The sequence below is a fragment of the Megascapheus bottae genome, chromosome 10 (genome assembly GCF_031878675.1).
Source record: "Megascapheus bottae isolate mThoBot1 chromosome 10, mThoBot2.hap1, whole genome shotgun sequence".
Lineage (NCBI taxonomy): Eukaryota > Metazoa > Chordata > Mammalia > Rodentia > Geomyidae > Megascapheus > Megascapheus bottae.
In genome coordinates this window covers 40155154-40172925 of record NC_143518.1, presented here as the reverse complement: position 1 = coordinate 40172925, position 17772 = coordinate 40155154, and the positions used below count along the sequence as shown (strand labels likewise).

Sequence of the window (17772 nt, the reverse complement as noted above, 5' to 3'; positions counted from 1 at the left end):
AAAAAAGATTTTTAAATATTTATCTAACACCTCAAGGATGGAATGATAAAGAGGGAGAAAAAGAGGAGGTTTTGGAAGTGGTGCTGTGGCTCAAGGGGTAGAGAGGTAGCCTTGAGCTGAAGAGCTCAGGGACAACGCCCAGGCTCAGAGTTCAAGACCCACAACCGACAAAAATAACTAAATAAATAAAAAAGTAGATCACTCTTAGGGAGAGAGAGTGGTAATCTCTCTCTCTCTCTCTCTCTCTCTCTCTCTCTCTCTCTCTCTCTCTCTCCCCCCCCCCGACTTTTCCCTCCCTCCCCACACTCAGATTTGCAAACACAGTTTCACATTTGCGCTTAATACCTAAATACCTGCCCTTTCTCAGATGGGGGACCAGGGAAACTAGTTTTGTTTTGTTATATGCTGATCCTGGGGCTTAAACTCAGCTTCTGGACACTGTTGCTAAGCTTGTATTGTTCAAGTTGAACATTCTGTCACTAAAGTCAAAGCTCCACTGTAGAAACATTTTTTGAAAACACTTCGTGACATGAAATGACTAGCCAACACTCAGAGCCCTCTGGCTCCTCCATGCAATCTCTTAAGACTTCGTTTCTACATATTAATGTGTTTTAAATCGACACTCCAATGGGAAATGGAGTGTGGATGGTGAATGAACTTTGGTGCCAGGCCTAGAGAGAAGGGAGTAATCTAAACTGGTTTTGATAAAGCTTGATCATTGAGCAGGCTAGGCCACCAGTGTAAGTGGTGAGGGAGGGACTAGAAGGACCATTCTGAATCAATGGAGGATTCAGATGCTGGGAATACAAGTAGAAAGCAACAGAGTCCTCGGTACCAAATGGGGCTGCTGGACTAAGTATCTGGGAGCCATACTCTGTCAAGTGTGGGCAGTTTTTCTTTTCTTTATGTACCTTGCCACTTGTGAGGCTTCAGTCAATAGCTAAGCACATTCTGGATGGTGAAGAAACAAGTCAAGGGGAGAAAGATTCTTCATAAATCACCAAGTGGGCTTCAGATACAAAAATGGAGGAAATGAATATGTCAGGACTAGAAATAAGTTCTAGAAGCTGGAGCCAGAGCAACCTTGGGGTAAAGCAAGCACCGATTAAGGCAGCAGGAGAGTCCACCCACGGCAAGTACCAACAAGGAAAAGAATACAAGTAGCACAGCATCAGAGTCAGACTTGAATAGCTCAGAATCTGAGCAAGCTGGGTGACACCAGCAGACAGAGGAACCAGAAGAAACCTTCACTGGGCCTGGGAATCCCACTAGAGGTAGCTGAGGGTTTGCCCCTAGCTCCTGCAATTGAGGTCTCTGAGAAGGAGGAAGAGGAGGATAACTGAAGTATCATATGCTGAGGCCTCTCATCTCCTCTCAGCTCATTCCAAGAAACCAACACAAAGGGATGTTTCTCTTACAAAAGACTTCTCCGTAGTAGTTATCGAAGAAGTCTCCGTGTCTCTCTTCACAAATAATGTCATACCCTCCCTTACCCATTCATTCATTCAATCAGTCAGTCAGTCAGTCCTTCAGTCTACACTCATCAATTGCTAAGCAGCTACTCTACACCAGGTACCATGTTTGGATGTCAATCTGTACACAGTGGGAGGCTGATCTTGGACTCAAGTTTACTGGAGGTAAGCCAGCTGTGAAGCCAGCAGGTGTGCCATAAACATTTAGGTATGTGTACTGGGAAGAGAAAAATCTGAGAAGAGAAAGAAGAGCCATCCACACCTGAGTTTTAAGGTAATTTGGATTTTTCAAAGGTCATCCCCATTACTAAATTATGTTAGGAATGTAGCTCTCAATCAATGACCTCAGTTTCACATTAGGTTGATAAGAGAAAATTGCTGGGACAATTGCTGTTCTTAGGTTCCCAGAAGAGAGAAGTCCCCAAGTCTGGGAGAATCCAGAGAATATGTATACAAGGAAAGCACAGCTAGGCAGGTGGTCAGAGAACCTAGACCATGGCATTATACCACTCTGAGACTTTCCGCACTAGAGGGAAGTCTCCTGAACCAGAGACAGATATTTCAGAACATTAGCCTTTTCCTTCCTATCTTGGGCCCTCCTCCAGCTCCCTGTAATATTTCCCTGACCCCATTTGATGTTCTAGCCCTACAAGCTCTTAAGGGCCTGAACGGTGCCTCTTAAAGCCAACCTTGCTCCCAAGGTCATGTTTGTTTGCTCTTCATGAAACACATCACTGAGCATCTAATAATGCCTGTCAAGCTTAGAAGCTGTCTGAGGATGAAGCCCAGGTTCCAGGATAGACCAGGACTGTCTCGTGCGACAGAGTGCTGCTCTCAGCCACTATGTGTAATGGGTCTAAGACAGCCGTAGTCCATCCTTGTTGTGGCAAACTGAGTCCCTTACATTCCCTATACCCTTCTACTTCTAGCTGAACTAGAAATACCTTTGATCCCTAGAGCCACTTTAACCATCAGGCAGCTTTATTCCTACTTAAGAGGATTTATCCTAGCAACAATTAAGGGCTGCTCTACAAATCTGGACTCCTCTTCCTGTCTTCTCATAGCCACTGGCTCACCCAAAGCTTCCCTGGCACTCAGGACTTGGCACCAGGCCAGGAAGCCTGAACTCCACTTTCAACCTTGTAATCTCTTGTGCTCGGCCTTAACTCCTATGTGAGTATAAGGGAACTTAAAACAAAGAAAAATTGGAGTTAATTTGCTCTTGGGTTTTTTCATTTCTTTGCTTCTTTGTTTGCCGTTGGGTGAGCTGTTGCACACCTCATGGCTTCAACTCCCCAGTCAGCCCTTCAGAAGTGGGGATTAAGAGCTCTCAGCACCCCTACACACACAGTCCATTCATCCATTTTTGCTGTAGAAAGAGGAAGCAACTGATCTTGGGAACATTGCTGGTTTGAGCACTCACAATTCTGACCCTTGAGAGCTCCCCTTCCCCCACCCCACCCAGGGGTAGAGAGTCTGAGAGGATAGGAAAATATTGCAGCTTGGAGGAATCTATAGGTTGGGCTAAGGCCAAAGCAGGCAGGAAGGACAAAGAGTTCCACATTGAGGTCTCTGGATGGGATTGGTGTGAAAGCCACTGATAAGTCTTCTAGATTTTTAGGAGGAGGGCAGAATAAAGGAAAGTTAGGAAGGAGGAAAGGGCCACGGCCAACTGGACGGAACAGAAAGGCAGAGATGATCCCAGAAGAAGGATTAGACATCGCACATTTCAAAAGCAGAGGGGCGAAGGTGTGGTTGGTAAAAACGAAGCCGGTTCACCTAGATTAGCAGCCAGTCATGAGGGTGAGGCTTGGGGTGAAAAGTGAATAATTCTGTATGTTTGTATTTCAGTGGAGTTAGAAGAGCGAAATGAGCAATGGATTCAGAGGTCATGAGTGTTTTCCGGATGATCAAAGCAGTTTAAAATCAGTCAATTCCAGCTCTAGCATCCACCTTTACAGAGACGAGTGCCCACCCCAGCTCCTCTTCTCCCCTTCCCCTCTCCTGCTGTCCATGGCTAATGCGTATTCTATTCCACAAAACACAAGCAGCAATCAGGGCAGTGGCAAGCCCAGCAGGTATCAAGGCCACCAGAGGACTCAGACCTCCCGAGGGCTAACTCATTAAACCCTCAGAAGCTGTTGCTAAGCCCTTCCCAGAACACAAACCTGCCACCTGGGTCTGAGGGGGAGGTGGCAGTAGGACCCAGATGACATCATGGTCAGGTTGTCATTATATCAGCTGGGTGGTTTTCATCACAAAAGCTGAGTCAAAGGGTGATGGAGGGGAGTGGGGTGAGTCATGTGTGACAGGGAGAAATGAAAACATCGTGGCCGGGGCACGTTTGTTTCCTAGAGATGCTCATCTTATAAAAGCCAAGCTCGCCCTCGCCGTCACATCAGACCCGAGCTACCAGGCAGCCTGTTCTTCTCTGTGGACTAGGTGAGTCTCTGATTGCAACTAATCTGAAATTCTTGTTATTATTAAATAATGTTAGTATTAGTAGAAACTGGGCAGGATACATATGTGTAGAAAAGTTGATGCAAGGTATTAGAGTCAGGAATGCTTTAATTGTTTTAATTTGCAGCACAATTTGGGTATGACAGGAACTTAAAAATGACTAAATCTGCCACCTTGGTGAAACAACCATGGAACCAAGGATTCAGGGACAGGAAGGAATGGATCCAAATGCCCACAGGAAGTTCATAGGAGCAGAAAGGCTTAGGTTCAGTTCCAGAGCACTCTCAGCAAAGATGATGTAATACTAAACACAGTTTCATTCATTAGGTAAATCTCTAGTGTACTTTTATTGTATTCAGGACAATGTGCTGTGCCTGACATTTAGATAAGTGAAGCCAATATGAAACTTACCAAACTTGTAACCTAACTGGGGGAGAATTCCTATCTACAATTCCTATCTATATCTCTATATATGTACATAGAGAGAGAGAGATAAAAGATAAGGCACAGACCAGTTTTTTTAAGGATCGAAAGCAGAGAAGGGCTGCGTGGTTTGGGGGAGCATTGTTCAAGAAGAGCCTCTGAATGTGAGCTATGATGGAGTAGTATTTTGCAAGCAGAGATGGAAAGAGATGCATTTTAGAAGGAACTGTTAGAGCCAAAGCCAGAAGCAAAACCATAGGGGGGATGAATTAATATAGGGTTGCGTTAAATATGCTAAGAGAGTCCACGTAACCTAGAGTAGATGGACTACGTTTGTTTCTGGGATGTCAATTCCCCAAAATCTCAGTAGATGGACAAATAGTTCTGTCAGAATCCATCTTTCTGGGGAGCATTTCAAGGAATGTCTTGGGGAGAAAGCAAGCCAGGTAAAGAACCCCATTGAAATGGAGCAGAATGCAACGGATGTTCTTAAGCTCTTGCTCTTGAAGTTTCCTAGAAATGATTACAGCATAGGTTGCCTTTGTAATCTATTTGGCATTGAACTTGATTCCTTCCCTGTTTCGTGTAATCACTGAGTTCATTTTCTGTCTCTAGGACAAGCCACTGTTGAAGCATGAGCTCCCAGCAGCAGAAACAGCCCTGCACTGTACCCCCTCAACTTCAGCAGCAGCAGGTGAAACAGCCATGCCAACCTCCACCCCAGGAGCCATGTGCCCCCAAAACCAAAGAGCCCTGCCACCCGGTTGTTCCTGAGCCCTGCCCTTCCAAGGCACCTGAGCCTTGCCAGCCAGTTGCTCCTGAGCCTTGCCACCCCAAGGCGCCGGAGCCCTGCCACCCCAAGGCACCTGAGCCTTGCCACCACAAAGCACCTGAGCCCTGCCACCCAAAGGTGCCTGAGCCCTGCCAGCCAGTTGCTCCTGAGCCCTGCCACCCCAAGGCACCTGAGCCCTGCCCCTCAACCGTCACCCCAGCACCATGCCAGCAGAAGACAAAGCAGAAGTGATGTGCTCCACAGCCTCGCCCATGAAGAGCCAATCGCCCATGCTGAGCCTTCCTCCCCAGAGTCCCATGTGGTCCTTTGACCTTGAGATTGGCATGCTGTCACTAAGTTATCATCCCTCTTCCCTTTGCAACCCTTAAGGTGATATCCCTGGTAGTCATTCTGGTGATTTCCTGAGCCTCTAAATACGAATGCAAGTCTCACTGAGTGAGCTAGTCTTCCCGTAGCCAGGATTCATTTGAAAAGGAATCAAGTGAATCTCCCCAGTCCTGCTTCATTAAATCACTTTTAACTTCACTCCTGGTTATGTGTCCATTTCTGCTTCACTCGTCATTGCTCCCTTATCACAAAGCAGGAACTGGTGCAGTAAAATTGGTCATGAGGTTCTTTGGTGAGAAGCTCCTGACCTAGGCACTGAGAACGTGTATGTGTGTATGTGGCTGATGCATGTGACCCTTTGAGGCTGGCAGGGGAGGTGCAAGGCATCCACAGCTAAAGCTGGCATACCATTGACCCAGCTGTCACCCAACTGACACACCATCAAGGATGCATGATGCCCACTTCAAGGTATCTCCATCTCCAAGTCCTTGTCCCCAAATTTTCCTTATTCTGTTCAGTTGATTCCTTCTTTAAAAAAATTAATCCAGGGGCTGGGAGTTTGGCCTAGTGGTAGAGTGCTTGCCTAGCATGCACGAAGGCCCGGGTTCGATTCCTCGGTAACACATATGCAGAAAAAAGCTGGAAGTAGTGCTGTGGCTCAAGTGGTAGAGCTCTAGCCTTGAGAAAAGTCCAAGGACAGTGCTCAGGTCTTGAGTTCAAGCCCCACAACTGGCAAAAAATTGATCCAAACAGCAGGTACTTGTGCATATTCCAACTTGATTATTTGTTGTTTATTCATCTTCCCTCTTTGATATTGCCAACACAAGCATTCACACTTCCCTCCTCACCCTTTACTCCTCACAAAGCACCCCACACACACAGGGGTGGACGTTCTGACAGGCAGACATTGATACACACACAACTTCCATGTGCTTAGATTCCTCAAGTCACACAGCACACATTCACAGACTTTTATCTCCTCAGTCTTCTTTATTGATTTCCCTGTGCCTACTATGAAGACACCTGATACTGGCCAGAAGGAGAATAGAATCCACATGCCTGCTCCAGAAGCTCTCTAAGGCAGCTGATCTGCGCACCTTCCTTACATATAAACATACAAGTGCATTCTCTCCCCCCTTCCCTCCCCACCGTTCTCTCTCCCTCTCACCTCTCCTACAAACGATACTTTTCTATGTAAGGCATAGAAATAAATGCATCAAATTAAAAATGAAAAGAAACTATTAGTCTTTGAAGGATGTTAAAACAGGTAAGACAAAGTGTAAGAAAAGAAAAAGAGCAGAAAGGTGAACTCAACAGACCAATGGGTTTATTTGAGCTGAAAACCTGAGAAGGGCAACCAAGACTCTCTCAGCTTGGCTAAAGGGACTGTACAAGGAAGATCCCCTTGAATATTAGGCAGAAAGGGTGAGGGCAGGCAGGACAGGTGGAAGTGGGGTGAGATGGAGGTGGACTGGGAGAGCAGTCTTGTTTTGACTGAGGAGTTTCCAGGCTTCCACACTATCTGTGTTCACCAGGGGTAACAGCATCAGACTAGGCCATTGTCTCAGGCTCTCTTCTCTACAACTGCAGGGTATGTTTGTTCAGGGGTCGGGAGGGCAGATGATTCAGTGGGGTGGGCAGCAAGACAGTTCTAAGATATGATTGTTGAGGGGAAGGTGAGTTCTTTCAGTTATTTGCCATTACAAACAGAACACTGAGGAAACGCAGGTCATTATAATGTAAAATATCAGAGTAAAGAAGATGGGGGAAAAATCACCTGATCCAACCTGTTTATTTTCAGTAGAAGGGGACCAAAGGATGTCCAGAAGGGGAAGACAAACACCTAAGGATGCTCATTAGTTGTAGTTCTGAATTGTTCCCAGAGCCCAGATCCGTAGACTTTCTGCATCTGGCTTTCTCTGTCTTCTTGCTTTTCCTGGTGATTAGCAGGCTTTAGAGACTTGGCTGGTCAGATCTAGAAGACCTGGAAACTTCCTTCCAGAGCAGAATTTCAGCCGGAGCAGAGGAGGGGTAGATTTTCAAAGGTGCTGCAGTGATCAGATGGGAATGATCCTCTTAAACAAGACGACACTTCCTGGTACCGAAGGAGTGTAAGGTGCCTGTGTGATGCACAACTACGCCAAGTAAGTTTGGAAAGAGGTCAGAGATACCAAAAAATAATAATAATCAATAGTCTTTTGCAAGTTGATGAGCAGTTTTCAGTAGAAGAACATGACATCACATGGTCAGTAAGGTATTCTCATGGTAAGGCCGGGTTTGGGGAAGGTGGGGGGGTTGCTGGTAGCTCATATCTGTAATCCTAACTACTCAGGAGGCTGAGATCTGAGGATCACAGCTGGAAGCCAGCCCACAAAGGGACATCCATGAGACTCTTATCTCCAATTAACTATAAGAAAACTGGAAGTGGCATGTGACTCAAAAGTGGTAGAATGCTAGCCTTGAGTGAAAAGGCTCAGGAATTGTGTCCAGGGCTGGAGTTCAAGTCCTACACTGCACAAAAAGGCAAAACAAAAACAAAAAAACCAACAAACATGGTAAGGCAACTTCTTATTGTGGAAAAAGTAACTAAATCTCTAGGAGTCATCTTCACTATAAATTGGTGAGTCCTGATTGGGAAACCTTCTAGTGGGATAGGGTCAATAGGGTTATAAGGTTACAAGACTACCTTCTGAGTTGAGCAAAATGAGGCCTAATTCTTCAATATTTTATACTCCACCAGGAAATATCCATTTTTATATACAAATATGTATTTGTTTAGGTGAGACTTTCAATTTTATATCTAATATTAAAATAAAGGATGAGGAAAAATAATATATATTCTCAATAGAGAATATTGATTGAGTTCTTTTGCATCTGAATCCTAGAGTATACCATTATTATATGAGAATATTTATGCATATGGAAAAATGTTAAGATAATATCAAGCCCACATAAGATATTGTGGTATATAACATGTAAATACAGCCAGAGAGTAGATATGTTCAACTGTTGGGCTAAATAAGTGTTATATATTTTGCCTTTTGAATATTTCTGCATTTTAACCATCAGCTATTCCAGAAATTGAAATAGCATTTATACATAATGCTCTAAGGGATTAAAGAAGATCAATGATGCTGATGAACTAGAGGAAAAAAATTACTTATCCAGAACCTTCCTCATATCTTGCCACAATTTTCAGGATAGTAATCCAAATGAAAGGGGGTCAGGAGTGGTGTCTTAAACTTGCTTTAAAAAAAAAAATAGTTGGCCAGGAGTTTGGCCTAGTGGTAGAGTGCTTGCCTAGCATGCACAAAGACCCAGGTTCGATTCCTTGGTACCACGTACATAGAAAAAATCTGGACTTGGTGCTGGAAGTGGTAGAGCTCTGACCTTGAGCAAGTACAAGGACAATGCTCAGGCCCTGAGCTCAAGCCCAGGACTGCCAAGGGGGGAAAAAAAATAGTTGTGCTATATAACTTCCCCACTGCAATTCTATTTTTTTTTTTTTGTGGAACGCTTCCCCAATAACATTCAAAAAGAAAGACACTTCCATCTCAAGATGATAAGACACCTAGCCAGGAGGAGTGCTCTCTGAGCTCCTTCCCTGCTCCAGGCTCCTTCCCCAAGCAGTAAGCAGAGTGCTATTTGGTAAACTGACAGTAGAGGGCAGGGGCTGCATTTGCCTGAGGTGTCACACTGGTAAGAAGCCTCAACACGCAGGGTTAGAAGTACAGTTCACCACATGGCTGCTGTGCTCTGCCAGTAGAAGACACATCTAGCCATCTTTCTTCACAAGAGTCCTTCTTGGTTTACTGGCTCCTCATAATCCTTTTCCTAATAAGGCAATGAGCCTTCTTGTGTGCGGCAGGAAACAAGACAGCATCCGGTTTAGATAAGATCTGTTCACTGAAGGAATTCCCCTGGAGCTGCTGGATAAGGTGGGCAGCTCCCAAGTTGGGCCTTTGTAGCAAGAAAACTGTGATCCTTTCAGGAATTGCAGACTGCTTTGTGTTAAGTGGGAAATGGACCAGTGGACCCCACTTCTCTGTTTCTGGCTATCCCTCCTAGGAGCATTCTGGTTGTTTTTATTGTTGTTGTTTTTGTACCCATTGGTTTGTGGCTTTTGTGATCCTTTTTGCTTTCTTGAGCCTGTTTTGCCTAGCTACAGATATGTGCCCCTCTGTAAATACCATATTTCTGCCTTTTAAAAGTGATAAATTACCAATTCTTAATATATATAAGAATAGATCATTCAAATTTGATAAGCTGAAGAAAACCTTTATTTTGTCATTTGATTTTATTTCTCAAATCCTCAACAGTTACATAATCTTTTCCCACATATTCCTTCTTTAGAGTACAAAAGTCTTGGCAAGACACTTTTATTGAGATAGTAACTTGGGAGATTTTAATTTGTGAAGTGGTTTCTCTTTGTCTCAAGACTATATAGTACCTTGTCTCCAGGGCCAATATTTCTGAGCCCCTAAAAATAGCGGCCTTGATTTTTCTGATCTATGCACGTTGAAGTTCTTCCATTAAGTAAGAAGTTTTCCAGGTGTGGTCTTCAAATCCTCAGGGATTCTTGAGACCCTATCAGGGATCCCACGACGTCGAGATGGTAAGAAACAGTTTCCATTTCTATTATGTTAATAAGAACACTGACGGTTTAATATAAGTGAGTAAAGAGAAATAAACTTTCTCAGACTTTCACAAGAACCAAGCTGGTGTTGCCAAACTGTACTCCGGATAGGGAAGATGCAGAAAATCATTTCTTTTGTATCTGATTTCTAAGAACCTATAGAGCAAGCAGTGCAAGAAGCATCCAAGTAGCTGATATAATCTCCATTGGCATCACACACTCAGCACAGGAAAGCCTCTGGTTAAGCCTGATAGTTCCTGCTCTTCAGATCCCTAAATCTCTATATTTACATAGAAAGGATCACGTGTGACTAGAGGATGCTCTGGCAGCTATCCCTGTTCCAGAATCTTTGAAGACAGACCTAACAGCAATTTCAAATTTCTCGAACTGATCCTCTGACTTTGAATTGAGCACCAATGTCTATCATTGCACAATTGCATTTCTTTTTCTGTACCTCTCATGGAGCAGGCATTTCATGACGTGCTCTAGATTCCCTTCAGATCTGAAGACAAAGTCTTTTGTGCAGCTAGTTTCTTTGAGAACATAATCATAGGAAAGAGAAGGGGGAGTGATTAAGTTAAACAAAAGGAAAAGTTATTTGTTACAAAGCTCTCTCTTCTGAGAGAACTGAAAAGTTGTGCCCTAGACGATGATGATTGGGAACAAGAGAGGTAAGCATTGTCTTTCTTCTCATGCCCTCCACTGACAGTGTATGGCTGTCAGCTCACTGGGCATAGATGAGGCAGAGTTCAAGGCTTAGTTTTCACATGTATATATGCATTACAGATTCCCACACACAACTCACACTGTGGCATCAGAGAACCTGGGCCAGGAAAAGAAAAGTCAAGTCCCAGGCAACATATGGGAGTGGTCCAGAGAGCCAAGACAAGCAAAAACAAAAACAAACCAATAAATAAACAAACAAGGTCTAAAAGATATGGTGAATCCTTGAATAATAAAATTAGCCCAAAGCAGCTAGCCTGTTGCTAGTTGAAAAGAGAAGAAAACCTAGTAGAAAAACTCAATGTACCTAGGACCTGGGGTACACTCTCAGATGACACTGGATTTACTCTCCCTGAAACTGAGGCCAGATCCTTTGGCACACTCAGCACCATCCGTGAAGAAGCGTTCAGAAGTACAGAATAGCTTTCAACTATTGTGCGTGCTTCACCAAATGAACAGATATGACATTCAAGACACTCCCCACAAAAAAAGTTCCTGTGGCTCTCGTCTGTAATCCTAGCTACTCAGGAGGCTAACGGCAGCCCAGGCAGGAAAGCCCATCAGACCCTTACCTCCAAGAAGAGGCACTGTGCCTCAAATGTTAAAGCACTTGCCTTGAGCAAAAAGGAGCTCAGCGCTGGACCCCACAGTTCAAGCCCCAAGACCAGCATAAAAAACAATGAAAAGGAAAAGTTCAGGAAAACTCTCAGTACAATGAAGTATGATGGAGGATAGAACTTTCCTTTGGGAACAGGAACGCTGGCATGAGAGCAACATCTGACCAGAGGTGGTTTAGGAAAAGAAATCCAAGTACCTAGATTGAAGCTTAAAGGTGAGGTAATAGGAAATAGCTAGCACATCTGGGTGTGATGGTGGCCATGGTAGCTCTCTGGAGGCAGGTGAAGGGAGGTGGCTGTTGAGACACTCATAGAGAAGAAAGGAAATGGGTGGAAGTACCTACTCCTTGATGAATCCTTACTCTTCTCAGCTTGTATCATGAGTGACATTGAGTTATTTGCAAAAGCATCCTTCTGGTTTTCAAAAAGAACTCTTGGCATCGCTCTAAAATTTATTCTTTCTCTTCTTAATTTCTCTTCCATCTGCCTCCTCATTCCTCACTCTTTTATTTCTTTCTCTCTCTCTCTCTCTCTCTCTCTCTCTCTCTCTCTCTCTCTCTCTCTCTCTCTCTCTCTCTCTCTCTCCTTCCTTCCTTCATTCCTTCCTGCCAATCTTCTTGCATTTCTTCGTATACCCACATAGAAAAGAATAGGCTTTCCATTGACTGAGTGTTCTATCCTAGTGATACTGAGGATGAAGAACAGCTGCTGTCATCGGGGAAATGGTATAAGAAGCTAACAATGGGGGTTGATTCTGGGCTAACAGGTTTATGGGAATCATACAGCAGTAAGAACCAGGAAGAAGGGAAGCATTATCCACACATCTGAATTCTGAAGACATTTGGGTTTCCTAAAGGCTTATTTCTAATCAACTACTCAGAAAAGGCCTGAAGTGGTGCTGAGGCTCAAGTGGTAGAGTTCTAGCCTTGAGAACTCAGAGACAGTGCCAGGCTCTGAGTTCAAGCCCCAGGACTGGCAAAATAACTAACTAAATAAGCTTTTGTTCTCTGAAATACCATGTTAAAAAAAAAGAAGGAAATCCTGAGAAAATGTTAGCAAATAGTCTATATCTAGCAAGAATCTTTAAGTGTTCTATCACATGAGTCACTCTTCCAGCCCTTTGTTTGTATGTTTGTATTTTATCTCTGAAATGAGAGTCTCAGTAGTTCATCCTTCTCTCACAACCCCCCACCCTGCCCTGTGGCCTCAGATGGATGATCTTACTCCTTCTGCCTCCTAAATAGCTGGTATTACAAGCATGCATGTTCCTGCATGGCCCTTACAAAAGTCTTGTATCTAGAACCCACACATGTAAAAATCTCTCAAAACTCGGAGTCCTTAACTCTCATTTTCTGTATGGGAAACAGAACATGCTTCTTTCTATTTCTATTTCTCCCTGTTTAACCCTGGTATATTAAAACAACTTCTTGCTAAAGCTATTTAAAAAAATAAAGAGGAAGGAAAAGGAAAAAAGGAAGGATTCCTCCAAAATGAAGACTATTTATTTCCAAAAGTAGCCTTTTCTCATTCATTTTATCTCCCAAGTATTGACCCACTGAGCAAATGAAAATTATATGACTCACTCATTCTGTAGCACCTCCCCATCTCCCAGAGCCTCCAGAAAAAATCAGAAATGTCTGTTGGTATCCCTATATTCATCTCAAATAAGAAGTGATCCAACAGAACTAATCTGAGCTAAATAAGATTAGAGTTTTAACCAATCAACACGACTTTCTGGTCCCAGAAATTGAAGAACTTCCTCCTGTCTTAATCCATGGCCTTCTATGTTTCCTTCTGCCACCCAAAAGGGTGGACACTGATGACAGAACTAAGTGACACATTGTCATACAGCAAGCATCAAAAAATGTGAAGCCATAGACTTTCATGAGACAGAGCTGTCAGAAAGAAAATTCAACTTCCTTAAGGTAGGACTAATTTTATATATAAAATGCCAGCCTGTCAGAGACTCTACACCAGAGCAGAGAGGAGAAAGAGTTCAAACTTCCCTGCAGCCAGGTAAGTCTCCATACATGGAACTTCTTAGTATTCTCCCTTCACTACTTTGTATTGATGGAGACTTCTCTTCCATGCACTGACAATTTCCATTTGGGTGGGCTCTGTAAATTTTTGAGACCTTACTCAGATGAGAGGCATAGGCTTTGAGGACAAAGAAGAAAGGGAAATAATGATCTGTTGAATAAATAGAAGGGTAGTCTTTATCACAGGAAATTTCTAGTGACTTTCTGATTCCTTCTGTGGAATTTATTGAGAGGTGAGGACATAGAAAATGTGACATTAGAAATGTGAACCCCGAAAAAGTAAGGTTTTCTTTACTGTGAATGTGTGACTGCCTAGAAAATATATAAGGGTGGAATTTGCTAAGAATACAGTAGGGAAAGGAATAGAAGGAGACACAGGTAATCTATTCGGACAACAAAAGGGAGGTGATGTGGAATCTGACAGAGGCACTGGGGTGAGCATGTGGGGACTGCAGAGATATACAAGGAAGCCTTCTAGAAAGCACGTGGCAGAAAATAGCATGAGCAGAAACACAGAGATGGAATCATTTCCACTTTTCCTATGAGACCTAAAGCTCTCTATGGGATGCATGAGTGGGGAGACTCCACACCTGTTGCCCTATCATCTGTGGGGTGATTGAAAACTTGGGGCCCCACAGCAGACCTAGGAGACTGCTCTTGTAATGAATTGTTTGTGTTGAGATCTTAGGCTGTGTGCAGGGTTTTATCTCAAGGCATTCAGCAGAAAGAAGCAGAGAAAAGTGCACCACCCACGTGGAGCTCAACCAATCACCTTTATCTTTTACTTTGAGATTGTGTGGGAACCAGGGAAGCATCCTGTGGTCTGAATTCAGAGAAACAGAAAGAAGGGGCAGAGGGCCTTACACTTCTCAAGGGACAGGCAATGAGACACTTGGACTGCTAAAAGGACCATTTTACTTGGTCCTCGAATCCACTCACTCAGCTTTTCTGTGCCCAGGTTCTGCGTCCTCTGAAGCATGAGCTCCTACCAGCAGAAGCAGCCCCTTGTTCCACCCCCTCAGCCTCAAGACCAGCAGAGGAAACAGCCCTCGCAGCCTCTGCCAAAAGGACCCTTTGCTTCCATCTCCACGGAACCATGCCACCCAAATGTTCCACAACCTGGGAACATCAAAGTTCCTGAGCCAGGCTGTAGCAAGATCCCTGAGAAGGGATACAGCGTAGTCCCTGAACCAGGCAGCACTGTGGTCTCCGGGCCCTGCAATACCAGTGTCCCTGAGGCAGGCTATGCCACAGTTACTGGGCCATGCAATACCGGTGTCCCTGAGGCTGGCTATGCCACAGTTACTGGGCCATGCAATACCGGTGTCCCTGAGCCTGGCTATGCCACAGTTACTGGGCCATGCAATACCAGTGTCCCTGTGGCAGGCTGCACCACAGTCCCTGTGCCAGGCTATTCAAAGGTTCCTGAGCCTGGCCATACCACAGTTACTGGGCCATGCAATACCAGTGTCCCTGTGCCTGGCTATGCCACAGTTACTGGGCCATGCAATACCAGCATCCCTGTGGCAGGCTGCACCACAGTCCCTGAGCCAGGCTATGCAAAGGTTCCTGAGCCAGGCTACAACAAAGCACCAGAGCCAAACCAATCCAAGGTTCCTCAGTCCTGTCCCTCACTAGTCACTCCAAGCCCAGCTCAACTGAAGACAAAGCAGAAGTAATGCTGTTTACCCTCTTGAAGATGCAACCACCAGCAGATGAACACAACCTCCCCATTTGTTTCTATGCCTGATTTTTCTGATGTCATTTTAATCACAGTTTCTATCCATTTGTATCTTAAATTTTGTGCTTTGAGACCTTCCTTTTACACAGTGGAGTCAGTCCTTCAAGCATCTGATTTTAGCAGAAAACCTTTGTGCCTCCACTGTGCTTCAGTTGCTTGGAGCTCCTTTAAAGAGGGATTTAAAATGAGATGTGAATGCTTTATTCTCTGCTGTGCCCCATTAAATGACCATTCATTCCACTCTTGGCTCTGTTCATCATTGGCTGTGTCTTTCCCCTTTTTGCAGGTCTCCCATGGTAAGCTAAGGTGTGTAGACCGAAAGATGACCATGTCTGGTATCGATATTATCTGCTTTGTGTGTCACTGCATACTTCTATGAGGTTTTGGGGACCCATGCAGAAGGCAATGAGGAACTATGCCGATTGTGTAATGCTATCCTAAGTCTGTCTGTTTGGGCAGCAATAGCTAGAACAAGACTCCTCTCTTGCCTTGGACTGAGTCCACTGCATTTCATGGCTTCGGCTTCAGTGAAACTCCAATCCTCATTGTCTTCCCACAAGGTCCTGGATATCTTATGAAAAGTTTACAGAACTTGCACAGATTTCAGCATGACCGTCTGTTGTCTTTCATTCAGTTCACATTCCAGATAATCTGAGCTCATACAGACCCACAAACATTCAGGAAAGGACGTCTTTTCTTTTTAAATAGCCACACTTGTATAATCAGCCACATAGCCCCATCTTCATTAGGATGCACTGTGCCAGCTTATGCTGGGTAGCTTCTGCGTATATAGAGGCCTGAAAGAAAATGTTCATCCTTAGAGGATCTATTTGCTAGGAGTTGTGATACATTCTTCTCACACAAAAGGCATGCAATTGCCCACATACATACCCTCCCAGATAGTTTCTCCCCCCACCCCCAAATAACCCTGAGAAATCTATCTAACAAGTGATTAAAAACAGGAGTGCGTTTTAGCATTGATTATCAGGGGGAAGGATATTTAATCTAATCTAACATGGGCAAATAATCAGCCTTGAATTTGCTGATGGGTCAGTCATTCAACTTCAAAATATCAGAGATAAAAGAGAATTATGAAGAACCTTATATTCAGGATAGCTGTGTATTGCAGAGACTGCATTCCTACCCTGAATCAGGGTCCTTCATTGATCAGTCCTAGAGTCATCTCTAAATAATTCCATCATTGAAGTCGGCAGTAATAAGTCGCCTCAACATGTAAGCACCTAACAGAATACAGAACTTCATTCTCTCCTGCCACTTTGGCAATTACTCATCCCCTTTTTGGGCAGTCCCTGCCCGTGGTTGCCAAATAGGCCTGAGTTCTTACCAGAGATCTCTGGAGTGTGTTGCATTATATGGGCACCACCTATCTTACGTTTTTTTAAAAAAAGTATCTGGACACCTATGGATCATCTTTGTAATGCTGGCTATGCAGCAGGGTGAGATCTTAGGATCATGGTTCATCACCAGACCAGGCAAGGAAGTCATGAGACTCATGTTTCCAATCAACCCCCAGAACACTAGAAGTAGAGCTATGGCTCAAGTGGCAGAACACTAGCCTAGAGCAAAAAAAAAAAAAAAGGCTCAGGGATGACACCCAACCCAGACCCTGAGTTCAAACCCTAGGACCAAATAAATAAATTGATTAATTAATAACAACAACAAAGAGTGATGGAAGGCTGTATATCTATTTAAAAGAATGTGGAAGAATAATTAGTCATATTGGAAAATGTTGAGGTCATATTAATAAAAAACAAGAACAACAAAAAAGTACCATGTTAACGAAAATGCATATGTAGATTTACTGAAAGAAAAAGTCTTATCACTAAATGTGGCAAAATATAATGTGGTTTTATGATTATGTTCATTTTTTGAACATAATGTTCAAATGTTCTAATGTTTTCCCACATTATATAAATTATTTCATTTTTAAAATGAAAAAAAATGTGGCATAGACCCTTTAATCCTAGTTGCTCAGACTACTGAGATCCAGAAGACTATGGCAAAAAAACCAGCCAGGACAGAAAAATTGACTAAGACTCCATCTGTAAAATAACCCGCAAAGAGCTGGTTGTAGCTATGGCTCAAGTAACAGAGTCTAGTGGAATACACAAGAGGCCCTGCATTCAAACCGAAGTACTAGAGAATTTTTAAAATTTATTTTTAAAGACACAATTATCTCAAAGATGTTGCTGAACTATGTCATTCCTATCCTGAACATTCCTAACCAAATGAACAAAAGGTTCAGCAGTAGAGATCCTGCTATTTTGGTTAAGATAGCCTTTCCTATTTCTCTTTCCAATTTCCAGTTTTCTGTTAGGAAAACTGGAGACTTCAGCAGCTTCTCATACTGGCAGCTCACATACTTCCAATCTTTCTAGCTAGTTAAGGGAAAGCCAGCTGGCTCAAAGCCCTGAGTTTGAAAACAGGTACAAGGTGCGGAGTTGGAGAGAATTAGCAGACTAGGAAAAAAGAAAATGTTACACAAAGCTTGAACTTTTACATTTGGGCTGCTCTCAGAGG

At 43.7% G+C, this 17772-nt stretch overlaps 2 protein-coding genes across 2 annotated transcripts; both read left to right on the top strand.

Moving 5' to 3' along the window:
• Positions 1 to 3837: 3837 nt before the first annotated feature.
• LOC150058231 (uncharacterized) lies at positions 3838 to 5640 on the top strand. The gene is made up of 2 exons (XM_090339883.1): positions 3838 to 3914; positions 4971 to 5640. The coding sequence occupies exon 2, from the start codon at positions 4990 to 4992 to the stop codon at positions 5377 to 5379; it is 390 nt and encodes a 129-aa protein (XP_090196009.1). The 5' UTR covers positions 3838 to 3914; positions 4971 to 4989; the 3' UTR covers positions 5380 to 5640.
• Positions 5641 to 14467: 8827 nt separating this feature from the next.
• Positions 14468 to 15169, top strand: Sprr3 (small proline rich protein 3). The gene is made up of 2 exons (XM_090339882.1): positions 14468 to 14684; positions 14877 to 15169. The coding sequence occupies exons 1-2, from the start codon at positions 14468 to 14470 to the stop codon at positions 15167 to 15169; spliced, it is 510 nt and encodes a 169-aa protein (XP_090196008.1).
• Positions 15170 to 17772: the final 2603 nt, after the last annotated feature.